Raw genomic sequence first — 16,819 nt, 5'->3', positions numbered from 1 at the left:
AAACTTTTGTTGTACTTGTTTTTCTTTTCACCAGGAGAAGCTTTTTTTGTGAATGATGTTGGACTGGATAATACAGGTTGACATCTTCAACAGTGCTCACTTTTATTTTTAATTCTGGCATGCTGGTTAATTTGTACATGAAAAGGGGATGGAAAACACACAGTGGTTTGTATTTGTATTGTATTTCTTAATGACTGCACTGCAATTCCACCACTATTAACCTAGCCTTGGGCGAACATTATGTGTAATTTCAGTTGCCTTTCTCTTTTTCTCCTTTTATTTTTCAGGGGGAGAACACAAATAAAAGGCCCAATGGCAAAACAATCTTCTGATTTAACTTCTGAGTGCGGTAGAGAGGGTGGACAATTGCAGCCTGCTGAAAGGCCAGCTCAGCATCTTCGGCCTGGGGCCCCTACCTCCTTACAAACTGTGTACCAAGGTAATCATTCGGGCGAGCGGGACACTTCATCACCCAGTAGCCCTCAGGGACCACTGGCACCACCCTCCAGCCCCAGTCCGTTTGCTACCAGATCCCCGTTGTTCATATTTGTAAGAAGATCCCCACTGCTGTCCAGATCCTCCAGTGGGTATTTCTCTTTTGACACCGACAGGAGTCCTGCACCTATGAGTTGCGACAAGGCCACACAGACTCCGAGTCCCCCGTGTCAAGCCTTCAGTCATTATCTAAGCGCAATGGGTAAGCTAGACCATGGTAAGAAACATTTCCACTTGTGTTCTGAATTCAGCCTGCCAGTGAAGCTTGCATTTGTGTGTGTGTGTTTGGCCTTATATGAACTCTGAAAGGGGGTCAGTTAGTGCAGTGTAGTGGTTGAGAGACTGAACTGTGAGCCATGAGGTTCACCAGCTCAGATCTTTCCTTTGCCGTGAACTCGCTAGGTAGCCTTTTGCAAATTACTTAAGCACACAAGAAGAGCCATGCTGGGCCAGACCAGTTGCCTATCTGGCATGCTGTTACCCACAGTGGCCAACCAAATGCCTGTTGAAGCCCAGAATCAGGATGGATGAAATAGCAGTCTCTCCACTTGTGCTCTCCAGTAGCTGGGACTGAGAGGCATGCTATCTGTGGTATAGGAATAATATAACAGTGTGGTTTGACAAATTTACTGAGGCAATTGTATGTAAAATGTTTGCAGTACTCTGAAGTGTTAAATAAATGCTAGGGATTACACACACACCCTGTATATGCTATAGGAATAGTACGCCAAGTAGTCAAAAAGAAACTGCTTTTCTGGGATATTTTCCAGTAAATCAGGAAGTTACTGTATATTAAGCGACACCCTTTTAGAGTAGTCCTGTAATTTCAGCGAGGCTACTCTGGAAGAAGTAAGGGCCAAGCTGCACATGACGCTAAATGTGCCACTTGTAACATGAATGTTTTTACAATACTAAACAACTGTGGAGTAGGGGTGGCACTGTGGTGTGCTGGAAGGGGGTTGAACAGTTTCCTGTGGCACAGTCCCGATGAGTGTTGCTCCTGTCTGCTTAGTATTGATCCTGAAAGCTTTCATTGATGCTAATGGAAACTTTTTTACTGGAGCAAATAGTAGTAGGGTAGGGAGACTTTCACTGGACTGCAGTAGTGGTGGAAATGCTCCCTCCAGCACATCCTCATCAGCCCCTGCCCCTCCACCGTACCTCTTAGTCACTGTTTTAAAAACATGCAGAAAACTGAAAATGATGTCCTTAGTGTCCTATGTAACTTGGTCCTAAGTTGAAGATTGTCATCAAAACATCTAACCTGCTGCCTATGCTTTTTCAGCCATTGCTTAGAAGTGCAGGAATGTAGCATCTGCATGTCAGTCATCACCCTCCACAAGGCACTAGACATTTTTCAGGAATACACAAGCAGTGGCACTCTTGACTGGAAGCTACACCTGTTTCCATCCATGGTGGCCATCTGCCATCTTAACTTATCCGAAATGCAATTCCTCTGCCTATAGATCAATGGAATCTTTTGGTGTCCCATGTGGATTACAGACCTGTGAAATTATAATGCCATAAACCTATGTGCCAGGGTGTTGCATTTTGCATGACTTAAAATGATGGACAGTCACCATGGATGGGAGCCAACTTTGGCTCCTGTTCAAAGGCAGCACTACTACTCACTGCTGAAAAGCATCTGGGAGAGGGCCATGAATGGTGATACAAATGGCTTGGACCAGTGAGGGGCCACTGGGACCTGTTCTGGCCAATTGCTGGTGCCAGGCATACAGTGACTGGAATTGGCTTCTCACTGCATATCTGCTTTTCAGGTATTCAAAAGGTTAGATTACCTGTAAATTGCAAGATTTGGAATAAGTGAATACTGAAAAGTTCAGGCGATTGGTATTGGCAGCCCCATGTCTAACCAAGTCTAAAATTAAGAGACTGCAGTGTTCACTATGAAACAAACTTGAACCCTCACACTGATGATGGGCTGCTTCAGATGTAATGTTTAGACGTAGTTTAGTGTTCCTTGAACAAGCCTAGGTGAGTTTCAAGCCTTTGTGGTCCCCTCCCCCCTCTGACACAACTGTGAAGAGGAGTTTGGAAACTTTCATTTCCATTTGAGATGAACCGCAGGCTGGCTTGCCATGTCACCTAAACCTGAAAAACTGGTTAATATTAACTATGGTTTGCTGGAACAAGCCAAATTCAAACCATCCATTTCAGATACTGTGGTACGAACTTCTTGCAATGACAGGGAGTTGGGCTAGGTTACCTTTGATGCCCCTTTCAATTATGGTTGAAATTAACATCAGTTTAGGGTTCAGATGTAATGCTAACTGGTTAACCTACAATGGAAATAAAAAACTGCTGTCCTTGCAGCATACAATAGCTTATCCTCATGGTTTTGTGTTAAATGCGCAAATTCTCCCAGTGGGATGTACAGATCACTTAAAGCAAGGATGGGTGACCCTCCAGTTGGAGGGTCTTCAAATGACCAAATGGTCTGGGATGCTGGGAGTTGGAGTGCAGCAGCATCTGGCAGGCCACCAGTTACCCATGTCTGTCTGACTTAGATGAGGGAAGGGGCAGGGGGCTGCAGAAGCTGTTAAGTCCATCCTGTGCAATATACTTCAGCATGGTGGGTTTCTTCCTCTTTTGAGTGCTGAAGTAGCTTGGGAGGAGGGAGAAATAAATGCTCCTTTTTAATGATACTTTTTGTGGTCTAATTTTGTGTTGTACATCATTGAACCAGTGATTATCAAAAGCTTGAAGCACAGACATGCTCTTAAGTTAGTATACTGCCAAGTGCGTATATACCTTTTAAAATGGTTTAGCTCAATATTTCAGGCATGTTTATCTTCCCATTTTTACCATGGAAACTGAAGGCACTTCCTGAAAATTCCACCAATCAGAATCTAGAAGGGAGAAAAATCCCTTGTTTGCTATAGCCTCTTACTGCTTTGATATTTTAAAACGTATTGGAGCTTAATTTTCCGGCTTAGCTGGAAATGTAGAACAGTCAACACACTTGGGAAAATACCTATGCAGCCTATTGATTAGGTGATAAGGTGATGACATTAATAAAGGTGGTGGATTCTCCTTCATTGGAGGTTTTTAAGCAGAGGTTGCATGGTCATCTGTCATGGAGGTTTTAGTTGAGATACTTGCATTGTAGGGGATTGGACTATCTGATCCTTGAAGTCCAGTTCTACGATAAAGCAGAATTTGTGTGCAATCTGCTTGTAACTTGTTTAATAAAATTGCTGCTGAACTGTACAGAATAGTTGTTACCATTTCTGCACAACATAAGAGGCTTTGTTGCCTTTTAACAGTTGTATGATGGGTAGAAATTCAACAGAGGAACAATGCTTCTTTCCCTAGTTTGGAGATCAAGTGGGGGGGGGGGAGAGCTGACTTGTTTAATCTCCATCCGTAGCTGTTTAAATACTGTACAGAGAAGCTGCAGGGTTGGGTGGGGAGAGGTGGTAAGCCTAGGAAAGAATGAAGTTAAAATGTGAAAAGGGACTTTGTACACTATTGGAAGGCAAGCATGTAAATAAACAATGCTTCTAGCAGCGTATCACTGGTGTTTATTTTAAGGAATTTATATACTGTTTTTCATCCAAACTTCACAAAACATTTTTACATAAAAACATGAAAGCAAAAAGCATCAACTAAAACTATACAATAGAACAGCAAAGCCGATGCTGTTATGGAGAACTTTTTTGAAAGCTAGATCTCTCCTCCTTTCAGGGTAGTGTGGTTCCTGAGTAGCCCAGCAGTGGCAATTTGAGGAGAGGGAGCCCACCTTGCTTGGATCATTGGGAGGGTAGATGGCATCATTGTTTAAGTAAACAGTTTTACCAGAAATGGGTGCTACTCTGGACTTCTTATTTATTTAGATTTTATTTCTATATATATTGAGGAACCAGGGAATGTGACTACAAGTGATGAAAATGTCAAAACATTAGTTTTATAATATATGGATTACCTGCTTAACCTCTCCTCCTAAATGGCATCCCAGCCCAAAAGTCTGAACATTTTTGTGGCAGATGGACAGGAGGATTTAACAGCCTCCTGAGGGAAAAGAATTCCAGAGTCCTGGAGCAGCTACCCAGAGATGCCACCTGGTATTCCTGGTGACTTGGCTGATATTTGATCACTACACAGATGTGTTCAGCTTATGTATCAGTGGTATTGTAGCACAATCCTGCACATGTTGCACAGACCTAAGGAGCCAATGGAATGTATACCTCTGCTAGTATAAATGGGATTGCTGCTTGAATCTTGTCCTGAGCAAAAGAGTTTATAGTTCCTGCATTCCTTTCTGCAAGCAATAGATTTATGCTGCTGCTGCTGCTGCTGCTGCTATTGTGCTGATGCATTAGCACAGTCCTTTATTGGTAAGTGAAGACTACCAATGGAGATTAAGTTCTTATTTGGTGACGCTTCTGCCTCCTTCACATGTACAGTGGTACCTCGGGTTACATACGCTTCAGGATACATACGCTTCAGGTTACAGACTCCGCTAACCCAAAAATAGTACCTCGGGTTAAGAACTTTGCTTCAGGACGAGAACAGAAATTGTGCTCCGGCGGCGCAGCGGGAGGCCCCATTAGCTAAAGTGGTGCTTCAGGTTAAGAACAGTTTCAGGTTAAAAACAGACCTCCAGAACGAATTAAGTTCTTAACCCGAGGTACCACTGTACTTAGAATAGAGTAGGAGGCGAGAATATGCCCAGTCTCCTATGCACATCAAAAGGCTATGATCCCAACTGCCTGTGGTGATTGTGCTTGGAGTTGCTACATCTACCTTGATTCTGCAACTTCTATAATGTCTATCCATCTGGAACCTTATATCATGCTGCAAGTCATACATTTGTCTCCCTGCCGCCTTACCTTCCTTTTTCCTTCTTGCTGTGGGCATGAATGTGAACTGCTAGCTGAACCATTTGTATGTGTTTGTGAAGGTGTGGCAGAGTCACTTACCAGTTTCTTAGCAATATGTGATCTGTAGCTAAGATGTACAAACTGGCCATGACTTGGTGGCTTCAGGTATCCAAATTTTGTTTTATAAAGTGGGAAAGCAGGTGGCCTTGAAAGTGTAGTGTGACAGACCTCCATTTCAGATGGAGGTAGTGCACATTTTGGTTATTCTTAGATTTTTCCTGTCTGCAGCTAGATATCTTTTTGTAAGTAGTGCTGCTTTGACAATAAGGGTTGCTCCTGATTGTTGTTTGCAATGTATGCATGACAGATCATGCAGAATGAAACATTCAGAATTCACTAGGCAAGCTAGAAGCACACCTGCTACAGCAAGAAATTTGGGTTCTGAAGCTTAATCCTATGGCCTTTTATGATGACCGTATGCATAGCAGAGATTTCACTTTGTATATGGTTTCTTCTCTTCACTACTAGCTTGTGAAGTTTTTTCTTTTTGTAGCTTCAGGCAAAGTTTACATCTCAGTTTACAGTGATGAAGGGGAGGGGAAATTTCTGTGTTGTGCAGTTTATGTAACCACTTCCCTTTCTTCATATTCCAGGTGAAAGTTGATTTTAAGTTTTACTTGTTTTCAGTAGAAGTCAATTTGTTTATATGTCAATTTTAAAAAGTATAGTATTTGTGAAAAGGAGACAAAACTGCATGTTAAACAGTCTGTTTGAACAGTAAACTTAGATATAGGCCATTGCAGTACAAAATAAGTACACACTGGTTACAAATGCGAAAGCATTTTTATGGATCTTATTCACTGTTTTTTTGGTATTAGTTACATTGCCCTGAAATAAAAAAGGGTGGTGGGTGGAATAAAAAATGGGTTAAAACAAATAGTAAAATGCCCTCTAAGGCCCTTTTAGCATTGTTTGTTTGTTTGTTTGTTTTGAGATTATTGCAAGTTTCACAAGCTCACCAGAAGAGAATGTTTGGTTTGGACAGAATATGCAATCTTCAGAGATCTTTAGATTGCTGTGAGATATTGTTGTTTATCCTAGAATATACTCCCATATATAGCATTCCTTTGGGTTTGAGAAAGGAAAAAAATCTTGCTCTTTATTTCTTTTAGAAATTCATGAAATGGACACCAAACAATCTCATCTTCCTAGAAGTTGACTTAAAACTAAGTCAGCTAAGTCAACCCATTATATAGTTGAAGTTCTCTGGAACCATAGCAGCTAAGGCCTTGATTGTGTAGATCAGGCATCCCCAAACTCAGCCCTCCAGATGTTTTGGAACTACAACTCACATCATCCCTAGCTAACAGGACCAGTAGTCTGGGATGATGGGAATTGTAGTACCAAAACATCTGGAGGGCCGATTTTGGGGATGCCTGGTGTAGCTACTACATTTTAGGGTATAAGTTCTGTGTCATAACTGAGTGGATTCTGAGATTAATACTTTTTAGGGAGGGCAGAAGTATGAATGACTCATGCATCCTCTTTTGGGAGTTCTGGTGTAACATTTGAAGAAGGAAGGTGCACATCTGGTGCCCACATCTCACTGGGGGAAGAGATGTTTGTTTGTTTTTTGTTTCTTTTCTTTTCGGATAACATACTTCAGGCTTCTAATACCTGAATTACATTTGGGTGGTATCTTCAGAAATGTGATTTATTTAGATTAGAATCCATGAGAAGGTAACTCAAACCCAACATACAACTTTCACTATGATACTGCTCTTGTTGTACCTTAAATTCTGTTTTACTTGTCCTTGATGTGATGATTCTTTTGTTTAGACTGTACCACCACATCAGATTGCCAATGTGCATGCTTCTTCATACCAGTTATAGACTTGGTTTCCTTGTTCTCAGTGCCTGTTTTTTCCCCTCTGGAGCAATTTCTTCTTTGTGTGGAGGCATAGTTATGTGAGCTACTCTCTACCTTCAACCTTAGGTCAAACAGGCTAGACACTACACTACACAGCTGTATCACTTTGGTGAGAAGCAAGGTCTAAATGACTGCAGCAGCATGGACAGTCCTTTAGGTAGTGTTTTTTTATTATAACAAACAAATTATATTTTATCCTGCTTTTGTCCTGGATTGGGATTCAGGGTGGCTTACAAATAAAAATACAAAACACAGATAAAATAGAAAAGTGATAAACAGAAAATACAATCATTTTAAAGCATTTAGTCACTAATAATATTCAAACCATATAAAAACAAATCTTATAAAAATAAGAATAACAACAACAATATGAACATCACAGCACCAGACCTTTCTTTAAAAACAGTCATTCCCTAAAGGTCTGTTGGAATAAAAAGGTCTTCATGTGCCGGTGGAAAGACAACAAGGAGGGAACCAGTCTTAACAACTCTAGGAAGAGATTTCTGAAGGCTGGGAGCAGCCACCAAGAAGGCTCTTCAAAAAAATCTAATGATGGGCATTCATATTGTATAAGCAATCTGTTTGATTTCTTTTTGTCTGCATCATGTACATGCAGGCGTTCTTACATATAATTTTTTCTACTGGGTGTTTATTTTTATATAAAAATTAATTTAAATAAATAGTGGGTGAATCGACAGTGTCGTAATTTGCTTGCATGAGTTACACATTCTGTTACTCCTTTGAAATCTTGGGTGGTAGTCAACTAATTTTACTCTAGAGTAGGCCCATTGAAATGAATGAGCATTACTAAATTAGGCTCATTAATTTCGGCCTGAGTAAAACATGGTTGAATACCACCCCTATTTTCTTCAGATTTAAACTTGTAGCATGATACTGTCCAAAGGTGCTTTACAGCCCCCACTTTACAGTATATTTTTAAAGTCTTTTTAAAGGTAAAGGCCTTTAAGAGGCTAAGGAAGTGCTCCTGCTCCTCCTGTGTGCTTTCAAGATGGGGCTGGAAATAACCCTTTCCATGGGGGCAGCAATTGGATTGCAGCCAGCATTAGTCATGCTCTGAGTAGACCCTTTGAAATTAATAGACATTACTAACTTCGATGCACTATTTTCAGTGGATCTACACTGACTAACTGAAAAAAAACCCCATAATTAATATCTTTTGTACTGGAATCAACACTGCATGAGCATTGTAGCTTTTACCATTAAGTTTATTTTAAAGGTTAAAGCTTCCTTGAGCTACCTTGCATTATTGTAAGCTTACTAGGACACCCACCCCATCCATCCCACACATGCAGACTTTGCAGGTGCAGAAAAAAATATATAATATATATCTTGGTTGGAGTTACTTTAATATTTTGTATGTTGGATCAAAGTCAGGTCTTTGCTATATAGGAGGTTTGAGCATAGTAGATTTGACATATGAACTGACTAGTTGTGAGTTTCGGCAGCATCTCTAATAAATGTGTATTTTTCACTGTTCCAATAAAGGAACTTCAGCTGATTTTAATGGAATGCAGCTTGCATCAAATATAGTTGTTGCAGTGTTTTCCTTTCCCACTCCTGGGATGCTGCTGCTACACTTCCTGGAGTTCACTAGAGGTCCTTCTGACTCCAGTCCAACATGTGCTGGCAGCTGGAAACAGCCAACGTTTTGCTTGCTCCACAGGCAGCTAAATGACCTCTCAGCCAACTCTCCTGCTATTTCTTGCTCATTCTGCGCTATTCTGTGGAGAAAACCAGGGAGGAGATGGCGTGAGGCGGAAAGTGGGTTACTCCCTGCAAGTGGTTTGCTCAGCTTGCCTTAATATTCATCCATATTTAGCCTGCAAAGAAAAAAAAACGCAATGTTTTTCTTACCTATTTTAAGACTTCCATATTCTAAAGAAAATTGAATGGTTTCTTAGTTGTGAATTTGGGATGGGATTGATATGCTTAGTGATGTGTTATTTGAAATATATGTCTCTATAGCTCTGGAAACAAATAATAATAGGTTGTGTCTGGGACCTGGTCTGTAATTGAATGTAGTGAAACTAGAAATCTTGCTGCAATTCTGGGTGCATACGGCTTGGAATAATGAAGCACTTAGTTGAACTAACTTTGTTGCTAGTGATATCTAACATTCTAAGTTCTTGCCTTGATGTGAGAATTTGCTTGTGTTAAGTTGTGTGGGGGAATCTATAAAAAAGATGTGGGCATTTATGAAGGCTTGAATAGATTTTAACAAATCAGTGACGACTAGCATTTAAACATGTTTTCAATTTGACACATAGACTAAAAAGAACCCTAAAGAAACGGGAGAAGAGAAAATAGTTCCCCCCCAAACAATATTGCTGAAGTGGTGGTGACTTTGAGCCGCCTTACACTATCATTATTGTGCTTTAAGGTTGGTTTCAAGTAGTATTTGCAGAGAAAAAGTCCTTTAGAACTTAACAAGAAGTGTGAGTTGTTAGTTCTCGCAGCAGTTCGTGGCTGCTTCCAGAAGCCTCGGGATGTTGTTAAAAGTGTGACTCTAGAGCTGGACACCATTTATGAAGAGAAGTAAGTAATTTAAGGTAGCTGGATATATGCTGCAAAGTCTTTTTTTGACATTTAAAAAAAAATGCGGGTAGGGCTAACTTGGATTCATTATGTATTTGCAAAGATTGAGGAAAACTTTCTCAACTTTTTCTGAAGAAATGTATATTCACATCTTTGATACATCTGTGCTGGAATAGGGCAGTAAACATCTGTTTGTTGATAAAAAATACATATTTGACAGAATTCTGTTTACATTGTATAGTACAGCTTTGTATGGTATATGAGGTTTTTGGGTATAGACTAGTTTCATATTGATACTGTGCTGTCAACCTCAACTGCACAGAAACTATGAGTCAGGCATGGTACGAAGATTTGTATATTTAGTTTCTGTGTTGCTAAAGGCACTCTAGTCTTTTACGGATGTTCTCAGCAATTTCATGATTTAAACACTTTTTGATTAAGTGAAAGTTGAGATTCTCTGTTTCCAAACAGGGACTTTAAACCAAATATTGCAGCTATTGTGATGCAATATTGCAATATTATACAAACAATAAGAATATGAGGACTATTTACTTTTCCTGTTTTGCGAGTATCTATTTGAGATAGATAACACTGATGGAAATAATTCTGTTGGTAAAGGAAGTAAGCAATTCATTCTAGAAGCATAAAGAGCTCATCTGCGTTACTTAAGATTTATGGCTTATGGCATGTTTTATGTGCTGTCTTCAATGTGACTACATGAATTGTCATATTCACATGAACAACGTCAAAGTTTTCCTGACGTCTTTTATTCCTCTTCCAAGAAACCAACACTCCACTGCCTAGTTTACTTTTTTCTTTGTTTTAATGTGAATGCCAACTGTGTATATATTTTAACACCCCCCCCCAAAAAAAAAAACCCCTGCATCTTTTGGTCTACACTCTGAGCTGCATAGAACTTCTCTTCTTTAATACAAAGAGCACAAATGAGCTGTCTACCACTTCCCTATTGGAGACTCTCATGTTATGTCAGTAGTGCCTGATGGGTGTAGAACATCTGCACTTCCTTTTAGATGCTCAATTTTATTCAGGAATGAACCCATATTGGGGGCGCAAGGTCCTGTAAGCCTGTTTAGATGCATACTGCTCTCCCTATTCAGTATCAGTCTGTACTGTGCACTACTGCCAAATCTATGAACTTGGAAATCCTAAGCTATCATCCTAAGCTATCATCCTAAGCTATCATCATTGAAAAAAAACATTTGTCCCTTTTGAACCTCTTGCATCCCTGTTATAAACCATTTTGATGATGTGTGCAGCTGCTGTGTGAGAGTAACATCATTGCATCACCAGTGTAATGGCTCTGATGATGCCCTATCTTGTTCATTTGTGCTGGCACAGTTTCAGAATTGAACAGTTACACCTGAGTCATTTTGCTGCCAAGCAATGAGTGCTTGTAAAATGCTGGCGTATGAGTATCTTTGCCAGCAGAGGAACATTAAGGGAGAAAGCCTCCTCTGTGGTGGCATCCTGAATACCCTCCCCATAGATTACAACTGGTGCTTGACAATATTATCCTTTCAGCACCAGGTGAAAACCTTTTTATTATTATTTACTCAGACATTTTAAGTGTTGGTTTTCTATTAATTAGCTCTAGGGGGTTTTTTTTAGCTGCTTCACAGGCTATTTTATTGATTGATTTGTTATTACTGTATTTTATCTAGTTATGACAAGTTTAGTCATGCATTTTGCACAATGCCCTGGTATCTGTAAGGATGGAAGTTAAAACCCTTTAGAAATTAACTTAAATTTGATGGCCAATGTTGGGCACTCAGTGTTGGACTGGGTAGATTTTCCTGAGCCAATCCCATTGAAATTAATGGGTGATATTCAGTGTTAGTCACTACTCAAAGTATGTCTGTTAAACTAAATGTACTTGCACATCTTAAGCCCATTGATTTCAAAGGGTCTGCTCTGAATATGACTTGGTTATCACCCACTGAGAGCTGTGATTAGATACCTGGGAAGCTGGTGTGTTTGACTGTTTAAGTCTCTCCAGTGGACAAGTGATGCGGAGTATGCATGTTGGGCATCCTTGCTCTGCAGCAGTGACACTATATATTACATGTAAAACTTTTGTATAGTAATACTGAGGGAACAGAAGCTGCATTGTTTGAGTATGGTTTCAGCCATGTGTGTTTCAAGTGGATCATATTAAATATGAATGTTGATATTGTATCTCCACTTTGCATTAGCTAAATGACTTGATGCTACTGATCGTAGATCTTGCAGTACCACAGAAAGTTCTTTATGAAACCCTCAGATTGATTTCACTATTAACCACATGAAACTTTATATTAATTTCTTTACTTCCAGAACCTGTCATTTGAAGTCAATATAGGTTTTTGATATGCATGCAGTCCCTTAGGTCCCATTACACACTTAGATTTCTTAGGCTAGTTGGACAATTCTGCTTTTGTGTACTTATGTGAAACTAACATCTTGTCAAGTTATGAAGAAAGTCTAAGCAGGTGGCTTTTCAGGAGAAAAGAACATCTTTCTTCCTGGAGGACCTTGGTATGTTGAGACTTCTGTGTAATATGCAAAATGGGACTTGCCAGTTTGGTTTAGAAGTAATTTTCTGCCTTTCTTTCTGATATAGAACTTTGCTAAGAAGAACAAACTGTTCTTGCCAAAGTCTTAAAAGCATTGTTATTTTTCTAATAATTCTTGACAATTGGGTAGTTTTGCAAAGGTAGTTGTTGGACTCAGTCTCATCAGCTCCAGTCAGTATGGCCAATCATTAGGGCCATGTTGTAGTCCCCAGTGACATTTGAAAGGTCGCAGTCTCCCCATTCCTGTCCTACACCGATGACTTCAAAATCGGCACACAGTAAAATGCTAAAAGGTGTGGATCTAAAGGTGTGGATCTAAGCGTGGCAAATAAAACACCAAGTGTGCACAATTTCCAACACAGAAATTACTATTGCATAGAAAACTTGTTTTCTGTGTGAGAAACTACTATGGAAATGTTGCAGCACGTTTTACAGTGCAAAATGGCAGTGGTGCCTTCATCTGATCAGTATGAATTTACCCACGTACCTCTTGGCTACTCATAAACTGAGTATGAAGTGTGGTGGGGAGAATGTGTCTGAAATTGTCCATTGTTTGTCAGGCTGCTGAGGCACCTATCTATATATTTCCCGCTGGCAGAGTGAGATTATTTTTGGCCAAGTTTGCTATAAGATTTGGTTCTGCTTGGTCTTGTGGCAGGAAATGCTAATGGGTAGTTTGATGTCCCTTTTCACCACATTTGTGGCTCTCTTTAGTGCCTGTCAGCTTTGCCAGTTGAATTTTCTGCCTCGGGCATCAAAGTGTTTTAGCTGGCACTGGGTGGCAATTTGGGGTGTGTGTAAGTTACATACGACATGGGGTATCAGAATTTGCTTGAGTGGCATTTGTAGCTTGAGATTTTCCTGGGATTTTTCTTTGTACTGCTATGGAGTGAAATGGATCTGGGCCTTTTGAAGTAGGAATTTGAGCTTTTGTTGTGAAGAGTATGTGTTCTCTTTTTAATCTTTTACACTTTTGCAGTAAACTCCCCCCCCCAATCCTTTGGAGTAGATTTGGGGAGTCAGGGTGCGGGGGGAGTTCCATTGCACAAGCCTAAATCCTTGGATTCACCCATGTCCTCTCCAATATAAGCCTTTGAGAACTGCACTGATTTCCATAGGAACTGTGTGACTAGTTTGTGGTCCCTCTACATTTGTACATTTGGAGTTACCTGCTCAGGTATGCTTTGTGATGATCAAATCAGAGTGAAACAGTTTAATTTTGTGCGGTGTGGGAACAAATACTATTTACTATTATAACATGTCATCTGTGGAGAATTCTCTCAAGATTTGCTATGGCAATATCAATGTTGTTGGTTGGCTCCCCACACTTGTCTTTTAAAAGGTCTAGAAGATTAGGAGCAGAGTAAGCCCAGTATTGCAAGGACTTTACTGAATGAAATTCAGCAGCTAAGCAAGTGAGTAAAATTGGGCCTGATGCAAAGTCTGTTTTGAAAACCGATCGGGTATTTCACTACTATAATGTGAAAACAATACATCTGTAAGCCAAGCAAATGTTAGTCTGGCTCTGAAGTAATTTTTCCATACAGATTGAAGCCAGGCGCATTTGCTTAACGTTTTCACTGCTCTGCTAGCTTTTGATTGTTTTGAGATTGGAAGCTATGAGTATTCCCTTATGATCCCTTTATGGTTTTAATGCCAAGTTTGCGGAATACTTTGTGTAAAAAGTGCTGTCATGCTTGCTTACATTCTCATTTCATGTTGAAGAGGGGGTGGGGGAAGTCAGGCTAGGTTCATAGAACTGAAAAGCACTCAAAAGGTAATCCCACCAGAACCCCTGCAGTGGTAGTACTGTGTTGATTGAAATAATCTTGGATAGATGTTCATACAGTCATCTCAAGCGCTGATATTTATGTGCCGAAAGCTGTTCATTTTGTTCTCCAAATTATGTGGTATTTCTTGCTGTACATGGTTAGCATTAATATCTGCTGCTTTAAATTAATAATGTTTCTTTGTGTAAAATGTGCATTAGAATACACACTCTATTTGCTTGATAAAGGATCATTCTTTGTAATGCTAAGGGATACTACTTCAAGCCATATTACATTACATACCCAAGTTCCCTTCATAAACAAAGGAGTGCTGAGAGTAGTTGAAAGGATTTGGATGGTGCTCTAATGTGGGGGGAAGAGAATAACAGGGCAAACAGCAGTTTGGGTTGTGTGTAATTTTTAAGTTGGGAAATTGAACTGACTTGGGGCTTATAGTTAACCCATGCTCCCTGCACCATAACTGCTATCCAAATCTCTCACATAAATGTCTGTGCCCACCCATACATGGGAAGCTACATTTTGAAGGAAAGAAACCTTATAGTTTGGCCCTAAGGGTCCACAGATCCTAAAGCGGCTTTTTTTAAAAAAGCTAACAATTTTTTCTCCCACCTTATGCACAAGTAAAAAACAAAAGATACCTTGTTCAATTGGAAAACTGAATATTTCCTCATTGTGCGCTATGACACTTCAGTGCAGTTAATCATGGGTTCTGAAGTGCACATTGCATTCTCCTTGCTGAAAAAGGATTCAAATATTTCCATTTAATATTTGGTTATAGAGAGGCATGTGTTCATATTTTAAATATACAGCTGTAGTCCAACCTGAAAAGTGGCTGTGTGACATAAGGGCCACCTTGGATGTCAAAAACATAATTACATATAAATCCCTCACACACATGTGTGTGTGTGTGTGTGTGTGTCCGAGTGACTGATTTAAAGTGCAAAAGGGGCATGTAGACATGGAGTATAGAATTCCTCCCCTCAAGCACAACTTGTCTCTCTGCATTTTGTCCCCGGATGCCATTTTTCTCTCACTCTGTCTCCAGTGTGGGGAATTGGTCTGGCTAGGAGAATAATGGCTAAGGGGGAGAGGCTGTGTGAAAGCAAGTGGCAGTCATGTGGAGAGTTCTGTTACTCTCACCCTTGGGCACATAAAATCAGAGAGCCCCCTCCCCATCTTCTACATAACTCTGGCAGACCCATGCTGGCACGTATAGACTGGTCTGCGATATGCTATGCAGTGAAGCATTTTCTGTGTGTGTCTGGTAATCTTTCTGTCAGCTTTTCTAGTACTGTATACTGAACACAAGCTGAATGACCCTGTTCCCTCTAAGTGAATTACTCCTTGATACTGAAGGGCCAGTGAAGGTATTGGGCAGTGATTCCATTTTGCTTCATGCTTAATGACAAAAGCATGAGTCAGTTCTTACACTTAATATTTGAGGCGAATATTGACTGTTCTTGTTCATGTGCAAAAAAATTGAGCCAGAAGAGGGGGAGAATGAGGTAATACTTATAGCACCAGTGACCAAGCGGTGCCCACCAGAAATTGCTGTATTTCAACTCCCATCATCCCTCGCTATTGGCCATGATGGTTGGGAGTTGAAGTCTAAGAACTTCTTGACCGTGTTAGTTGATGTATTGAAACTTCCCTTGCCATTGTAAATAGGAAAGGCATGCAATGTACTGCAATCACACTTCATGCATTCCCATTTTGAATACTCTTCTCTTGTTAATTAGATCAGTCTTTTCCTTCTCAACTGCAAAGTTATGCACACATAAGAAATCCTTTCTTTGGTTTGAACTAGGTTGTCCCTTCTACTGCTCTGTTTACATGCTTTTTGGATGTTTGTGGTACCTGTCCTATGAAGGATAGCATACCATCAATGTGCATGATGTACAAGAAGACCAGTTCCTGAATACCTTATAAACCTATTTGACACTGAGTTGAACATTGTATCAGAGCCCTCCAAGAGGCAAATCTTGCTCTTGCATTTGAGAGTTGTACTCCTGTTACTTTTTATGAGGGGCGCAGAAGGGGCACACCCAGAGGGGTGGAGCCACAACACAGCTGTGTTGCTGTGCTTACCAGGAATGAGAAGGGGCAGGGAGATCAGTGCATTGTGGGTGCTTTTGGGCAGGGGTTCCATGGTACTTGATGACATGGGAATACTTGGAACTGCTTGTGGTAGATTCACCTTTTGCTTCATGGTTTCTGTTGGGGGACATAATCCTTGAATATTGAAATTCTGATCAGATTCTGATTCTCATTTGTAAATCTGTGTGTTGTTACACGCTTTCACTGGATGTTTTTGAGGGTTTGCTGTTCTATGCAGCTCATGTAAAAGTCTTAGAGAACATCAGTTACTGTTTATCTCTGGGTGGGGAGGTAGCATAAGAAGGCCCATTGGCAGTCATGGATTTAGTAAGCAAGGAATTGAAGCTTCTGATGCCATGGTAACTTCAATGTAAAATATAATCCCATGCTTCTTCGTGATTAGCTCAGTGAAAAGTTTTCAGGGTCTCTTTAGAGCTGTCATTCTCATTCTTGTAATTCAGTCAGAAAACTAATGTAGAACCTTTGGGTGCATGCATGTGAGAAATTGGGAGAGAGATGGGGGAAAGTATCTTT

General features: G+C 40.2%; 1 protein-coding gene and 1 long non-coding RNA gene across 17 annotated transcripts in view; one reads left to right on the top strand and one right to left on the bottom strand.

Annotated features, from left to right (window-relative positions):
• The window catches only part of BCL2L11 (BCL2 like 11), a gene marked incomplete at its 3' end in the record, with an annotated part of 92,494 nt that overhangs the window by 58,608 nt on the left and 17,067 nt on the right, over window positions 1-16,819 (top strand). For 6 of the 9 annotated variants that reach the window (XM_081855039.1, XM_081855040.1, XM_081855044.1 and 3 more), the window contains one exon: window positions 288-712. In XM_081855039.1, coding sequence (XP_081711165.1) covers window positions 288-712 — 425 coding nt within the window. The remainder of the gene's footprint in view (window positions 1-287; window positions 713-16,819) is intronic. The other 3 variants (XM_081855046.1, XM_081855041.1, XM_081855047.1) reach the window with 1 other exon arrangement.
• The window catches only part of LOC309338052, a 286,413-nt gene continuing 276,794 nt past the window's right edge, over window positions 7,201-16,819 (bottom strand). For 7 of the 8 annotated variants that reach the window (XR_014154631.1, XR_014154632.1, XR_014154633.1 and 4 more), the window contains 2 exons: window positions 14,827-14,923; window positions 7,201-9,110 (listed from right to left, as the gene is read on the bottom strand). This is a non-coding gene — a long non-coding RNA (uncharacterized lncRNA). The remainder of the gene's footprint in view (window positions 9,111-14,826; window positions 14,924-16,819) is intronic. The other variant, XR_014154637.1, reaches the window with a different exon arrangement.

The sequence above is a fragment of the Podarcis erhardii genome (assembly GCF_964252035.2).
Source record: "Podarcis erhardii genome assembly, chromosome: 3".
In the NCBI taxonomy this organism is placed as follows: domain Eukaryota; kingdom Metazoa; phylum Chordata; class Lepidosauria; order Squamata; family Lacertidae; genus Podarcis; species Podarcis erhardii.
The sequence above is the reverse complement of the archived record's forward strand: the minus strand, read 5'-3'. Positions and strand labels throughout refer to the sequence as shown.